General features: G+C 55.1%; 1 protein-coding gene across 1 annotated transcript in view; it reads right to left on the reverse strand.

The window, feature by feature from the left end:
• Positions 1-1115: 1115 nt before the first annotated feature.
• LOC118018945 (substance-K receptor) overlaps positions 1116-13282 on the reverse strand; it is a 15424-nt gene continuing 3257 nt past the window's right edge. Inside the window, exons 3-6 of the mRNA XM_035017716.1 lie at positions 10450-10644; positions 6461-6614; positions 4978-5174; positions 1116-2113 (exon numbers count right to left, since the gene is read on the reverse strand). Coding sequence (XP_034873607.1) covers positions 1897-2113; positions 4978-5174; positions 6461-6614; positions 10450-10644 — 763 coding nt within the window. The 3' untranslated portion in view covers positions 1116-1896. The remainder of the gene's footprint in view (positions 2114-4977; positions 5175-6460; positions 6615-10449; positions 10645-13282) is intronic.

Here is a 13282-nt window from a genome sequence, read left to right on the forward strand (position 1 = left end):
GGCTCCCACGGACTGTTTGGGTTTAATGAGAGGACAGTGCACATTGGCTTTCCCCACCGCCGTCCCCAGGTAGACCCCGCCCTTCATCACTGTCTGCCAACTCCAAGGGAACAGAGGGTGTAGACCCTGCTCTAACACGGATGACGTCTTGCTGCAGCCCCGGGAGCAGGTTGCCTGCACGGTCCTCCTCTCCCCTTTGAAAAGAATCCCTTCTGTAGGAAACCGCTCCTCACCTGACCCTTTCATCCCTGCCCCACCTCAACCCTGAGGCTGCTGATTCACCCCATGGCCCGCCAGTGGGTACCACATCAGCCCGCCTCTCGTGCCCTGGGCGGGTTAAGGCCGGAGCCCCTTTATCGGGCACCATGATCTCTGGGGGGATCACACCTAGCATTAAACTCTCTTGCTGTGCTTTTTTTTTTTTTAATTTTTATAAGATTTTATTTATTTATTTGACAGAGAGAGACACAGCGAGAGAGGGAACACAAGCAGGGGAGTGGGAGAGGGAGAAGCAGGCTTCCAGCCGAGCAGGGAGCCCGATGCGGGGCTCGATCCCAGGACCCTGGGATCATGACCTGAGCCGAAGGCAGACGCTTAACGACTGAGCCACCCAGGCGCCCTGAAAATACGAATTCTTTTTTTTTTTTTAATTTTTTTTTTTTTTAAGATTTTATTTATTTATTTGACAGACACAGCTAGAGAGGGAACACAAGCAGGGTGAGGGGCAGAGGGAGAAGCAGGCTTCCCGCCGAGCAGGGAGCCCGATGCGGGGCTCGATCCCAGGACCCTGGGATCATAACCCGAGCCGAAGGCAGACGCCCCTCTTGCCGTACATTTATAGTGTCACGTGGTTCTTCTGGAGGGGCAAATGGGGCGCACGGTGAGGTGGCGGTGAGGGTGAGGCGGCGGTCAGGGAGAAGGGTGTCCTTGCGGTGCACCGGGCCAGGCCCAGAGCTCTCCGGGAGTCGAGATGCTTGGCGTTCCCTGCCCGCCCCCTGCCCACTGCCAGAGTGAGCGTGACCCCCGCTGCTCGTGTCCTGGAGGCGTCCGCATAACACGGCTGGCTTGGCGGGGATAAGAATCATGCCTGCTGGTTATTCAGCACTTGACGCTAGTTTAGAGGCCTCACTTCAGTCTTCCTCCCAGCATCCCTGTGAGGCAGTTTTGTCACTGGGAGAAGAAGAGGCGGAGGGTAAGAGGGACTTGTCCGAGGCAACGCAGCCGCGGCTCCTTTTGACTCTTACCCACGGTGGGCACTGAGCTGGGTCTGAGTTAGATGCCGAAGCACAGAAGCCCGGGGTCGACTCACAGGTGATGGGCTTTGCAAAATAAGAAGCTCCCTCCCTGTGTCTTTAGCCTGATAATAAATCAGTACCATGGTTGGGTGCTGTCCCCAGGTGTGTTCTGTTTGGTCTAACCAATATTTATAAAAATGTGAGCCAAATGGAACAAGTCTGGAAGTCTCACAAATTTGGATTTCTGGCGTGTCTTGAAAGATCCATAAGATCTGACAATGGTGGGCACCCATTAACTCATGACATTTGTCCAGAGCTGGTCAGCTGCTGTCCCCTTTGCATGCGTACGCCCTCCTCTTCCCCCCGTTGCCTGTTACCCCAACGCTGGAAGGCACTCATCAGGTTGTATGCCCCAGGAAGCCATCCCTGTTTGTGACTCCTGGATGAGATAAGTGTTAGCTCACACTCTCTTCTTGGACTCTTGTTGCTGTGAAGCCCTGTCAGAGGGGCGGCTGGGCCCTCTTAGAGTTAGCATCCACTTGCAGAGCTCCTGGCCCCATCTTGTTTTTCCATTGATGTACTGAAGCCTGGGGCATGGGTCAAACTTCTAGATCTGGACCTCTCAACTGGCTACTCCTCCAAGGGTGCCAGGCACAAGGCTTCAGGGTTCAGTAGGTACCCCATCTTGGGGACCCCTGGCCTGCCCATTGGTAGCCTGAGAGGGGGCAGTATCCCCAGCCATGAAAGAAGTCTCTTTAGTGTGACACCTGTTGACCCTCCTAGAAAGGGATGGAGTGTGAGTCAGCCCAATCTTATCTTCCTCAGTCGGTGTGACCCACGGGCAGCAAGGGAAAGCAAGCCGGAATCCAGAGCGAAACCTAGGAGACGGAGGGTCACCTTGAGCAGAGGGGTGAGGGGAACAGTCCGGGAACTGCCCCCACCTCCAGGAGCTGATCTCCCCTCCAAAGGAAAGTCGTCCTCTTACCCCTGTCTGTCACTGTTCACTGTTCCTGAGTGGATTTGAGTTTTGGAAACGCCCAGAAGGAATCTGGAGCTAAATCTAGTGATTGAAGTGGGTGATTAAGCCTAATTAGACCATTTGTTATTACAGACAGAAAGAAACCAAATACAACTAAAGAAATAACAGATTTTCTTGTTTGGCTTGTTAACTGGCTTCTAAAGGAATATTCTAGAGGAGTCTTAAGAAGTTTGGGCTTTGGCAGTATTGGGCAGAGTAAGGATGCTCTCCCAAGGGGGAGCTGCTCTGAAAGAAGTCATGCACAGAGAACTACTACATTTTGGTATATTTGCTTAAAAAGTAGCTCTCCCCATGGCCGGACTAAAGGTAAATTAGAAGGGGAAGCAGACGGCAGTGGAGGAAATGGGCCGTGAGAAAGAGAACACTGGCCTGTCCGAGAGGAGCAGAGATCAAGGGGACCCTGGGTGACAGCCGCTTGTCTGTTCCCAGGAGACGCAGGGTGCCATGTTACAGAAGAGCAGGCCTGACTTCGGTTCCTCACCTTGCAGCTCTACAATATTCGATGGTGTGGCCCAACAAACGCCTCTCCTGTGGGAGCTTCATGGCCTCTGCCCCTCCTGCTCACACTCAGCATGTCCCCCCCCCCCCCCACTCGCCAGCGTCCCCATCTCAGTTCCTGACAACTGGCAAGTCTGTCCTTCCAGCTGCTCAGGCCTGGAACCTTTGAGTCAGCCTTGACTTCTCACACATGTCACCTCCTCTCCGTCAGGTTCTGTTGGCTCTACCTTAGTAATAGTCCGACTCTGACCACATCTCTCCCCCGTCTGAACCCCCTCCCCACCTCTCACCGTCATCTCTGCAACAGCCTCCCCACCCCCTGCCTCTCTGCTTGCCCCGCCGCTGTGGTCCAGTGCCAACACACGGCCAGATGGATTCTTTTAAAAGGGAAGTCAGCGTAGGTGTCTCCCAACTCAGAGCTCCACTGGACTCCTCGTGGCAGAGTCCTGGCCCAAGGCCTTATCATGACCGCAGGACCCTTGCCTTGGCTGTTCCCTCTGCTTGGAGCCTTTCCCCACACAGCTGCAGGGCCCATTCAATCATCTTTGCTCAAAAGAATCCTCAATAAGGCCAAACCTGGCCATGCTATAGAATTGCTACCCCTGTGCCCACTCCTCCCCCTGGCATTTCTGGTCCTCCCGTCCCCAGCTCTGGTTTTCCTTGTTTCCGTAGAACTTACCACCTAATACACTATGTGATTCATCCACTCCTTACACTTGCTTATTGTCTGTCTCCCCACTAGAATGTCAGCTCCCCAAGGAAAGAAACCATTGCTTTTGTTCACTGGGGTACCCCAGGGGCTTGGAACAGGCCGGGTACACGGAGTCACTTGTGAACAGGTTCTGAATGAATGAAGCCTCCTGCCAGGAGCATCAGTCCTGCTTTAGAGCTAAAGGCACCAACTACTGAAGATTCTGAAGTTATTTCAGAAATGAGTAGAGCCTCGGGACTTGCTCAGACCCTCAGGGACTGTGTCACTGGGTAATGGGAGAGTGACCATTGCACACACATGGAGTGCTGGGGGCCCCTCCCTGATTATGACAGTTCCTGAGTCCAAGTTCTCCTAGAAGCTGCACCAAGAGAAAGGTGTGATGTGGGCCAAGGTTACAGGCCTTGGAGATCTATGGTATTCTGGCTCCACTGCTTGCTGTATGAGTTTAGGAGTCTTCCTTTCTGGGGCTCAGTTTCCTCATCTGTAAAATGGGGATGACACCTCCCTTCCTCCTATCATCTACTTCTTACCTCTCAGGAGACAATGGAGGGTTCTGGCACCCATTAAACACTCAAAAAAAAAAAAAAAAAATCACAGTTCTCTCACTTCCTCCTGGCCTGCCCCAGGTGGCTGGGATATCTGGGCAACAAGGACCCTAATGGCATCATGAGTGGCCTGGACACGTGGGCAGGCAGGTGATAAAAGGCATGAACACGGAGGCCCACGGCCAACCTTACCCACATGGCTGTCTTGTAGAGATCAGGACTCAGTGTTCACCTCTCATCTCCTCTTACCTGACCCCCCTTTCAGGGTTTTCTGAGGCCTTCCACCTCTCCAGGTGCCCCAGAGCAAACGCCAGCTCCTCTGGGGGACTCTGATTCACCAGAAGTATGGGGTGGGGCAACCAGGTGTGTCTGAGGGAGGAGTGAGAACTTGGTTCCTTCCTGGCTGTCTCTGCCAAGGTCACTCCTCAGCGGCCCCAGAAATCCCCCCTGGCGGCAGGAAATGCCCTCTGATCTCCCCAGGGAGCAGTCTTGGCCCTGGGCCCCCCCAGCTGAGTGCTTCATACTGCTGGGGTTGGAGTGGTCACCTGGCTCAAGGAAACGTCTCATTACGGGAAGCTCTTAAAAGTGTCACGACAGAGGAAGTCCCACCCTCCTTTACTGGCTCCTTCCTTTCTCCCTCTCTGTCCGCCCTGCGGCCTCTCTCTGACTCTCCTCCTCCCTCCACCTCTCTGTCCCTCCCTTCTCTCTTCTCTTGGTCCCAGATGTAGCCCCTGAAGAGAGAGCAGGAGCAGATGGACGGGGAGAACTGTGGCCTGGGCAACAGGACAAGGGTTTGGGGAGGAGAGGCCTGGCTTGAGGACTGTGCTGTGGGCTCAGTGTGAGGACAGCAATCCCGTGCGGGGGTGGGAGGCACAGGCTCACACTGTGCAGGGGCCAAGCCAAGGGTTCCTGAGGGCTGAGGAGAGGGCGGCTGGGATGAGGACTCACCTGTGGTTGAGGCAGCAGTAGATGATGGGATTGTACATGGTGGAGCTCATGGCCAGCCAGAAGAGCGCCAGGTACACCTGCTGGATGAACTTGTGGTAGTAGATGTCCTCCTGGAAGCTGCCCAGGATGAAGTAGAAGTGGTAGGGCAGCCAGCAGATGGCAAACGTCACCACCACCAGCACCATGGTCTTCACGAACTGGGCCGGGAGAGGCTCAGGTCACACCTCAGCCTGGAAGCACCACACCCCAATCCTCCAAGGGTGGTGGCAGGGCACCCCTCATGGAAGCCCTCAGCCCCTTGGAGCATAAGCAGCCTTGACTGCTGGGCCTTGCACCTCTGCCCACACTGCTGTTCTTTCTGTCGAGTCCTCACTCCTTGAAGCCCAGCTCGGAGGCCACCTCATCTAGCAGGTGTCCCAGACCCCTTCGTTCAGAGCAGCTCCCCTCCCTGGAGAGCGGGTGAGCTCCTAACCCCATCCTTGGGGGATCCCCTATGCTAACTATGGGTTCTCAGGTGCCCCTCTCCCTGGGATCTGTGTCTGCCATAGCCCTTCTATAACCACAGGTAGTGAGACTCTAGTCGGGCATCCCAGCCTCTGCCCAGGAGCCAGCTCCCTGATCTTCCCCCCTCAAGCCTGGTCTCTGCAGGCCCTCCTAAACTGGCCCAGTACCCCACGAGGAATGGAGGGCAAGCCAGCGATGGCAAGTGGAGACCAGCTCTTCACGAGGAGGGACACTCAGACAGTGTCCCATATCTGACTACCTCCCTGAATTGTCCTATGAAAAATGCCCAATAGTAGACCTGAAGCCAAGACAGTGACCTGATACATGATGGGATTAACCATTACCTTCCCTGGACGCCTAACAGGAAGGGCCACGGCAAAGATAAGCTTTGACTAGGAGACAGTGGAGGAGGTCTGAATCATAGAATGCTGTATCAGGACCTTGGGGGGCCCTGAATGGCGGGGAGGAGGGGTGGACACTGGCACTTGGGTTGGAAATTGAAGGCAGACTGGGTGCTGCTGGACTCCAATCCAGTCTCCCTGATCTCGGATTGGAGGTCTGCAGTTCCAGCATTTGAGAATTCTCTTGTGATTCTAAATAGGAGCCTCTCGTAGTAGTTCTGTGGGGCTTCTTAAATTCAACACTCCGATTATTCAGAAAGTCTAAGATTTTGAGAGTCAATCATTCTAAGATTCTTGGGGGTATCTGAAATTCTTTGGGGCTTTAGGATTCTCTGATTCTCAAAACATTTTGGGGGAGTTCCTTTAACTTCGCATTTGGCCAAGGGCCAAAGGCAACTCTGTCGTCTTAGGAAGAATGAACTCGGACTCTGGTCTGGGACTTGGGACAAGTGCAAGTTAGGGTGGATCCGGTCCTCAACGGCGCCGCCGTAGGGGCGGGCTTCGAGCCCGGAAGGGCGGGGCCCGGGGCGGGGCCCGAGCCGCCCCCGCCCCCGCCGAGCCCCGTCCCCGGCGCCCACCTTCCTCTTGGCCCGCAGGTGGCGCAGGCTGGCGCAGTGCACCTGGTGCCTGGGAACCTCGCGTCTCCAGAGCGTGAGGCCGATGACACTGTAGGCGAGGAGCATCACCACGAGAGGCAGCACGTAGATGAGGGCGATCACCACGAGGTGGTACCTGGAGGGAAAGCCAAGGGCCTGGGCACGGGACGGCCGGGAGCGACTTCGGCATCCGCCAGCCCTCAGTCCCCCTGGCCCGCGCGCGCTCCTGAGCCAGCTCCGGCCGGCCACCCCGGGCCACCTCCCAAGGCCTTGATTTAACTTAAAGAAAAAAAAAAAGGACAACATTGGCTAGCATATATGCCCAAAGAGGGCTTTCCCTGCTGCAAAAGGGATACCCGCTTTGTCTCTGCGATCCTCCAGGTGATAGACAAACGCTACCAAAAAAGGAAATAAATAGGAAGGAAAAAGTTAACCAAATAATACATTTGTTTAACATTTAAAATGCCATTAAACACAAAGGAGGAAGTAAAATTACTAATTCCATTCTCACCAATATTCACAATTGGGATATTTTCTTCCTGAGTCATATGGGTGTATATATCTATGTACATATGCATTAGACAGATTACATGTATATATAGTCTGTAGCTGCGTCTGTCTGTCTGGAGAGGTAGATTTTCAGGAGCTGATACGGTTCCGTCCTGCCCCGACATCCCTAGCAGGGAACAGGCCAGTAGTAACAGTACCACACTGTACAAGATACTGATCATCTCTTCCTGCCCATCAGCGCTTGGTTGGGAACGCGGCTCACGTCAGCAGGCTTTCTCTCACCCCACCTTTGAGCAAGCGGCCCAGAACACACTGATGCTCACTCATCTAATCCCCGTGGAGGGCACCCTGGGCTGTGTGGAGCAGTTTCTTTTCCTTCTGGAAAGATGATGTAAAGGAGATGTTCGTTCTCCTGAGTGACACTGCAGCTCTTCTCCGACAGGGCCCAGGTGGGGGCACCTCGGGAATGGGCCCGAGACCCGGGGCCCTGGCACATGACCTTTTTCTAGGAGGGGTGAAGTGTTCCCAAGGCCCCCACTCTCATGACCTGTGGGCCAGCCTTGCTGGGCTCCTTTTCGAGAGGTGCTGCCACCCAGAGAGGGGGAGCAGGTGGCTCCAGCAAATGTCTTCCCTAAAGCCTGTGTTTAGAATTCTGCTTGCTCGCTCTTTGAGCAAATAGGCTAATTACAAAAGGTTTGGGGGGATGGGTGCTCCTAGACCCCGGGATCCTCATCCTAGACCCCTGTGTGGTGCAGGTAAGGGCAGGGGGGAACAGCGAATGCCAGGCCCCTCTCACTTTACCTTCACTGTAAGGTCACACACAGAGTGTCTGAGCTCGATAGACCTTGAGGGTCAGCAGGGCTACCTGCCTCAGTGTCTGGAGGGGGAAACTGAGGTTCAGAGAGGTGCAGAAATTCTGTGACATATGAAATAGCTCTAGAGATTTAATCAACACTCAGACGATTTCCCTACCACTGAAGGCCAGCTCTGTGAAGTCAGAACTGAGTTTTTGTTCAGACTCTCCCTTCAGAATGTGACCTCGGGCAAGTGTGACCTCTCCCCCGGTCTCAGTTTCCCCTTTTGTAAAACGAGGAGGTAATCCCTAAGATCCTTCCCAAGTATGAGTGACGTCTCGATTTTGCCTCATTCTTTCCTTGGGACACGGTTCAGGATAGGAGTTCACTCTGGGCTAGGTTCCTACGCTGAAGGGAGCTCCAAGGAGCCCTGGGGATCATCTGGGGTCCACCAAAAATCAGGACTGCCTCCTCCCAGAGTCTGGGCTTTTTAAATGTATTTTGATTTTGGAGGGTCTATGTGCATTTTCCTGGATGCGGCGTCTGTAATCTCATCGGATGCCTACACACCCAGGATGGGAGCCTGTGAGGATGCAGCCCCCAATTTAAATCTCAGTTCCTCTACCAAGAGCAAATAACACATTTGCACACATAAACCAGGCTTTCCCCAAATCCTCGTAGAATTCTAGGTCACACCAAAGCATCGCCTTCCTAGCTCACGTCTGCGCTCCTGTTTTCCCTTGGTGCCTGAATCAGGGTTGGAACTCACCATCCCCACAGAGCCGGTGCGGGGTCCCCAGAGTTATTACCGGTCCCCCTCTCAAGGAGAAAGGCCTGTGGTAAGGTGGAGAAACACTGCCCCCCAGTGGTCAGTCCACAAAATAGTCTGCTCTCCACGCCTCCCCGAGCCTTCCCTCCACGGACACTGGCCTTGGAGTCGCGAGACCTTCGGAGCAGGGTGGGGTGCAGAGGGAGGGCAGAGACCGTAGGCAGGGCCCGCCCTCAAAACGCATCCGTCTCCGGGACCGGGCTTCTCAGGCTTCTTCCGTAGCACTGAAGGCCACGGCGAGGCCCCCTTCTGGCCGGTGCTCGGGGCAGATGGAGCCGGTGTGGCGGTGGACGTTGGGGGGAGGGGTGTTTAAGGGGGCGGGGCCGGGGGCGGGGGCTGTGTTGCCAAGGTGACCTGGCAGCCCTGCGCGCAAAGCAGGCACCTCCTCCCGCCTCGGGCCGCTGGGCGTCTGCGGGACGAGATCGGCCCCCTCCAGGTTTGCTCTCCTTTGTCCGCGGCTTAAACTACCGCATATGGGTGCCCGTTCTGGGCCAGGCGCGGCGCTAATGGCTCACAGACGGGTCTCACGCGGGCTCACAGCCGCCCCCCCCCCGCCCCCGGGCAAGTGCTCTAACTAATCCCCATCCGGGAGAGGAGCCAAAGGGTCTAGGAAGGGTCCTCCAGGCTGCAGGAGACAGATTTTGAGAGTCAATCATTCCAAGATTCTTGGGGGTATCTGAAATTCTTTGGGGCTTTAGGATTCTCTGATTCTCAAAACATTTTGGGGGAGTTCCTTCAACTTCGCATTTATTTCCAAAAAAGGAAATAAATAGGAAGGAAAAAGTTAACCACATAATACATTTGTTTAACATTTAAAATGCCATTAAACACAAAGGAGGAAGTAAAATTACTAAGTCCATTCTCACCAATATTCACAATTGGGATATTTTCTTCCTGAGTCATATGTGTGTATATGATATATCTATGTACATATGCATTAGACAGATTACATATATATATAGTCTGTAGCTGCGTCTGTCTGTCTGGAGACGGGAAGGTAAGGGCAAGCCTCCCAAGCCTCAACCAATTCTTTACCCTCTGCTAAACGACCAAGCCGCGCATGGGCATCCGGAAGCCAGCACGTAGCAAACCGAGGCCCGGAAAGGAAAAGGACTTACCCAGGGTCGCACAGTGGCTGGCCCATGTCTGAGTTCTTCTGCCTGGTCCCCCGGCCCACAGCGCCCACTCAGCTTGAGGCAGGCAAAACATCCTAGGCTCTGTCACCTGCCCTTTCCACCTCAATACCCTGACCCTCTGTGGCAGGAGCATGTACAGTGCCCTCCCCCCAACCTCCCCCCGCCCCCCACATTTCCACACACCTGTGTGCACACACTTCCATGAACATGGCCCCGGACTCACACACACACACACGCACACAGACATAAATGGGGGCAGCCTGGCCGCACGGTAGCGCCCTATGCATATCCTCATCTAAGGACATACCCGTCCTGATCTGAGTGCCCGGGTGGCGCGGAAGTGGGGCGCTCTGAAGCGGCGCTGCCCAGATTTAAGCCCTGGCGTTACCGTAACCTACCAGCCGTGGGACCTTGGGCGTATTACTTCGTTTCTAGTCTCTGGTTTCCTCATCTGAGAATGGGAATACTCAGACATGCACGCCCCACGGCGTTAGGAGAATCGAATGGCTTCACGTGTGTAAAGCCTCTTGGGAAGTGCTAAGTGTCCCTTGGTATATGCACGGACTCACGTCATCCCAAACGCCCTCGCGGATGCACGTGCACACCCGTGTGCATACGCACAAGCACGGACATTCTCAGGTGTGTGCACGTGCACACACATGTGTGCGCACACACTCATGCCCCGCACCCCGTGGGCCTTACAGAAGGAGCATCTTGCTGCCGTTGTCTTCGGGCCAGACCACCGCACACTTGGTGGCGCCCTGGTCCGTGGTGACGGTGGAGTAGAAGCACTGGGGGAAGGCAAGGGCCAGGGCCAGCAGCCAGATGCCCACAATCACCGCTCTGGTGTGGGGGGCCGAGAGCCGCGGCCGGAAGGGGTGGACGATGGCCACGTACCTGTGAGCAGAGGGCTGTGTGAGCGGGGGGCACCCTCCCATCACAGCAACCCCATCCCCTTCTCCCCCACCCTGTCGCCCCATCCCCCCCCACACCCCTCCAACGCTGCTGGGGACCCGCAGAGAGCCACCTGGGCTGGTGACCCTCCCACGGCCGCACAGCACTTTAGCGCCCGAGACCCCAGCGCAGGCCCCCCCTCACTGCCTCCGTCTGACACGAGAGAGTGGCGTGGCCACACTGGAAGTCCACTCAGGACATCTGCCTGAAGCTCAGCCCAGCCGAGCCCCTGGGCCTCTGCCGGCCCCTCTTCTGCTCAGAGACCTTAGCAGAACCTGACAGTCTCCCGGACGGAGGCCAAACCAGCACTGCCCCCCGGCTTTCTGCAGTGGTGGAAACGCTTTCCATATGCCCTGTCCTGTCCAGGAGCCACCAACCACACAGGGCTGTGAACACTGGAAGCATGGCTAATACGACTGGGGAACTGGATTTTCAATTTTAATTAATTTAAATGTAAATAGGCCCATACGGCTCTAGTTACATTGTCAGACAGAGCAGGTCTAAACCTTTAAACGCAGCATTCAAGGCTCTCTGCACATGGCCAACGCACTTTCCAGCCCCCTGTGTCGCTGCTTCCCGCACCTTCCCTGGCTCTCTCTGGTCAAGGAACAGCCCTGCCTGTGGGACCGACCCTCTGTGGGGGCATTTCTTTCCCCTCAGCCTGGAATTTCTCCCGCCATTCTGGATTCGTTAAAGTCCAAGTGAAAGGCCACCTCTTCCAAGAAGTTGGCCAGAAGCAGCTTGTCTCCTCAGCTCCCGCCTCTCTCTGGGAACCTGCGGGGATTTGGGCTGCTGTTTGGCAGCCCTGGTGCCTGGTGGCCGAGTATCCCAGGCAAGGGTTGGTCTCTCCATTTCCTGCACCAGCAGACTGAGGCTTGGGAGAGACAGCGCGAGCTCTGAACAACACTGTGTAGCTCCCTCTGCCCCCAGGACGCCCAAAGACACTGTGGGAGTGTCCTGCAGCCTGGTGGGGCTGAGGCCTCATGGGTCAGGGCCCCAACCAAGCGGCGGCGACGGAGAGCTGGGGGTAGCTGCCTCCTTCCAAAGTCAAAGGATCCAAAGAGCTCCATCCACCAACGAAACAGGCCCCCTCCTCGGCCTCCATACAGCGTCTACTGTGCTGTACCACCCGGGGCTTTGGTTGCCGCCTCGGAAGAGGAGGGTCTGGGACTAGATTGGGGCCTCTCTTCGGGTCATGGACCTGTTGCTGGCCATCTGGCGGAGCCCCTGGGCCCTCCTCAGAATATGGTTTTTACAGGAATAAATTACACAAGCTTAGAAAGACAACCAGTTATGCTGAAATACAGTTACCAAAATATGAAATAAGGGCGCCTGGGTGGCTCAGGAGGTTAAGCGTCTGACTCTTGGTTTCGGCTCAGGTCATGATCTCAGGGTCATGAGATCGAGCCTCATGTGGGGGCTCTGTGCTCAGGGCGGAGTCAGCTTCAGATTCTCTCTCCCTCTCCCTCCCGCTCACTCTCTTTCAAATAATTAAAATCTTTATATATATATATATATATATATTTGGGGCATAGCAATACACACACTTATTTATCAACCCGCTAATAAGATCTAGCAGCAGGTCTGGAACCCACAGTAATTTTTAAGTAGTGATGGCTGTCGGCGATACTTGGAGATTTCTGCACAGCAGAGGTACCTGTGATTTCTGTCTGTGACGTTGTCCTGGGCACTGCTAGAGTCCCAGCAAAACGTGGTGTGCTATCTCCATTTGTAATTGTGATTTTTCACCCTCACAGAAGCTCATGACCCCTGGGATTTCTGTGCACAGTTTGTGGTCACAGGTAACGTGCGTCTGGGCTAGATGATTGTTGACCCCCTCCCTCATCTCCCCGAGACACTGACCTTCTCCCATTACTGTGGCTGGGCCCTGGGCCAGCTCCACCCCTCAGCAGCCTGGACCCCGGCTGAGGGTCTCAGTGGGACAAGAGGAGAGGCCACTTTTTTCAGTGGCCCCATCCCCACAGATGAGGCAGGTGACTAGCGGGTCAACTTGGGGGCTTGGACTCCCTTCCTATTCTAGGAGGTGGGGTGGGAAAGAGGAGAGCTTTTCTTCTTACCCCATTAGCAGAGGGGCAGGTCTGGGACTTTGGATTCATACTGATCTGAATTTGAATCCTGGGGCGCCTGGGTGGCTCGGTCGTTAAGCGTCTGCCTTCAGCTCAGGTCATGATCCCAGGGTCCTGGGATCGAGCCCCGCATTGGGTTCCCTGCTCGGCGGGAAGCCTGCTTCTCCCTCTCCCACTCCCCCTGCTTGTGTTCCCTCTCTCACTGTGTCTCTCTCTGTCAAATAAATAAAATCTTTAAAAATAATAATAATAGGGGTGGCTCAGTCGTTAAGCGTCTGCCTTCGGCTCAGGTCATGATCCCAGGGTCCTGGGATCGAGCCCCGCATCGGGTTCCCTGCTCGGCGGGAAGCCTGCTTCTCCCTCTCCCACTCCCCCTGCTTGTGTTCCCTCTCTCACTGTGTCTCTCTCTGTCAAATAAATAAAATCTTTAAAAATAATAATAATAGGGGTGCCTGGGTGGCTCAGTCGTTAAGCGTCTGCCTTCGGCTCAGGTC

Source organism: Mirounga leonina, unplaced genomic scaffold (assembly GCF_011800145.1).
Source record: "Mirounga leonina isolate KUSES-001 unplaced genomic scaffold, KU_Mleo_1.0 Mir_107, whole genome shotgun sequence".
In the NCBI taxonomy this organism is placed as follows: domain Eukaryota; kingdom Metazoa; phylum Chordata; class Mammalia; order Carnivora; family Phocidae; genus Mirounga; species Mirounga leonina.